Source organism: Otolemur garnettii, unplaced genomic scaffold (assembly GCF_000181295.1).
Source record: "Otolemur garnettii isolate 467f Iridium unplaced genomic scaffold, OtoGar3 scaffold00087, whole genome shotgun sequence".
In the NCBI taxonomy this organism is placed as follows: domain Eukaryota; kingdom Metazoa; phylum Chordata; class Mammalia; order Primates; family Galagidae; genus Otolemur; species Otolemur garnettii.
In genome coordinates, this window is record NW_003852482.1 from 8456327 (window position 1) to 8458800 (window position 2474).

At 53.3% G+C, this 2474-nt stretch overlaps 1 protein-coding gene across 2 annotated transcripts in view; it reads right to left on the reverse strand.

Moving 5' to 3' along the window:
- TBC1D13 (TBC1 domain family member 13) overlaps positions 1-1882 on the reverse strand; it is a 19666-nt gene extending 17784 nt beyond the window's left edge. The window contains exons 1-2 of one of the 2 annotated variants that reach the window (XM_003794920.3): positions 1741-1882; positions 695-768 (exon numbers count right to left, since the gene is read on the reverse strand). In XM_003794920.3, the coding sequence (XP_003794968.1) occupies positions 695-768; positions 1741-1763 (97 nt within the window). In that variant the 5' untranslated portion in view covers positions 1764-1882. The remainder of the gene's footprint in view (positions 1-694; positions 769-1740) is intronic. The other variant, XM_023516144.1, reaches the window with a different exon arrangement.
- Positions 1883-2474: the final 592 nt, after the last annotated feature.

Genomic DNA, 2474 nt, shown 5'->3' on the forward strand with positions numbered 1-2474 from the left:
GGCTATTTTTTCCGGTTGCAGCCATCATTGTTGTTTGGTGGCCCAGGCTGGATTCGAACCCATCACCTTAGGTGTATGTGGCTGACGCCCTTGCCATTTGAGCCACAGGCGCCAAGCCTAGAGTGTAGGATTACAAGTGTGAGCCACCGTACTCAGCTTCGGAGCACTTTTAAACAGAAGCAAAAAGCCGATGATTAACCATGCCAGGGAAGGGAAAGTCAAACACTGCTCAGTATCAGCTCCTTAAAGTCCCATGGCTGAAATTCTACCATCAACCAAAGTTTACTGTCACTTAAGTCAGCTTAGATCCCAAGCCAGGGAGAGAACCAGGAAGCACCCCACAGCTAACTGAATTCCACAACACAGGAAACTAGCTGGGGAATGAGAAAAGGCTTGACTTAAGCTCATAAAGTCCCTGCCCACTCTCATTCTCCCATTTTCAGTCCCCTCAGGTTACTCCTGGAACCCTGGTGCCTGCCTCCTGTGTAAGGCCTAAAGTGTGCCGTGGCCACAACTCCAGGAAATCTCCCCAAACTCAGAATGGTCACTGCTTATTCACCTCTGCAGAACCTAGAGAAGGCCTCAAGCATCAGGCTGCTCCCAGAACTGACTAGGTGTGGCCTTGGGCTCCTTCCCTTCCATCCTAGCCACATGGCTGCTCTAGGGAAATCCTAAAAGTAGAGTTGCTGCTTACCACTAAAACTGAGTTCCCGAAGCTTTTCCAATGCAATTGAGGGCTCCTTCAGGACATCCTGGAAATCTGCAATCCTAGAAGTGGGGAGAAGGTGGCAAATGAAGCACTCAAACCCTAAGGTAACAGGTTTAGTGACTGAACTTGTCACCCTTCCTTCCTCATACCTCCTGTCTCCAACCTGTCCCTCCTTCCCCTTTAGGACATAAAGACGACAAAGCTCGTTCAAGGTCCTCACCAAAAGTAGATCCGGGAAACTATAAACCTATAGATCACTTCTTGCTCTAAGCCCAGAAACACAGAATGCCAGTGAAGAAACTTAAGATACTACTAGAACTTCTCAAATAAGCACCATAAAATTAGACAAATTTTGATATTTAGTTAGCTGACATTTACTGGGCACTTCCTACTGGCCAGGTCTGGGCCACAGTACAGCCACAGCAGAACTCAATGCATCCTCGGAACTGGAGTAATTTGATCCATAGACCTTGGACCCATGCAATCTGCACGGAGCTCTCCATGCTCACAAATATAACCATTACAAGACCTTTGGGCCTGCCCACAAGCAAGGACAAAAGCTTTTAAAAAGCAACCCTGGAGGAAAACTGAAGAGTGGGCAAAATTTAGCCAATGCTGCAGGAGCTGGCAGGGCGAAAAGACAGATTGAAGAAAGCAAGTTTTCTGGCATTTCTAGTAAGAAAAAGGCATAGGAGAAAGGGGAGTACTTAAGCAGAGGGTTAAAAAGGAGGAAAGGGAAGGAACGGGATTGGGGCATGGAGGTCTGGATGAGTACAGTAAGGGAAGGGGGAAACCAGGGGTCCAAGAGGAAAGAGACAAAAGGGGTGACACCGGGGGCAGAAGGGGTGCCCTGGCTCCCTCCTCCCTCCCTCCGTCCGTCCCACAGGCAAATGGGATTAGAAAGTGAACGCCCAAGACCCTCTGCCCCGGGCCTCCGATTCCCGGCCGCGCCCGCATTCCCACTCTCTGCAGGGCAGAAGGGGCGTCCGGGCAGGAATAGTCTGGATGGGTAAGACCTGGTGGCCCTTTACCGGCTCTTGTGCAGACTCGACATGGTGTTGACTTCCGGACCCCCAAGTGCCTCCACAGCCTGCGCCGTCGCCACCGCCCCCCAGGGACGCGGGGCGCGGGACAAAAGCCTCCGGCCGGAAACGCAAACACCGGCCTGCTCGTTCCGCCCTGCCGGGCCCCTCTTGTCCCGCCCCGCTTGGTGACGTGCCACTTTTCTCCTCTCCTCCCACCCCCACCACAACCCGGTCCTGCTGCCTTGTCTGGGCGGGGTGGGCAGGGCAAGAGGGGTCGGGAGCTCATGGCTCCCCAACTCCACACCCCAGCGGCCAAGATCGAGGACCTGCCCCGGGCATTGCAGCCTGTGACCCTGTTATCTTCCCTACGCGTATCCCACCTGCAAGTCACTATTGCATGATTGTCTCGCAAATGTGGGCCGCCGCCTCTGCTAAAATGTATTGGCTTCCTGGCCTCTTTTTTTTTTTTTTAAGAGTCAGAGTCTCACTTTGTCGCCCTTGGTAGAGAGCTGTGACGTCACAGCTCACAGCAACCTCCAGGTCTTGGGCTTAAGAGATTCTCTTGCCTCAGCCTCCCAAGTAGCTGGGACTACAGGCGCCCGTCTCAATCCCCGGCTATGTTCTGTTGTTGTTGTTGCCCTTTGGCTGGGGCCAGGTTTGAACCCGCCACCCTCAGTATATGGGGGCCGGTGCCCTACTCACCGAGCCACAGGCACTGCCCCCTGGCCTCTCTTGTTCAC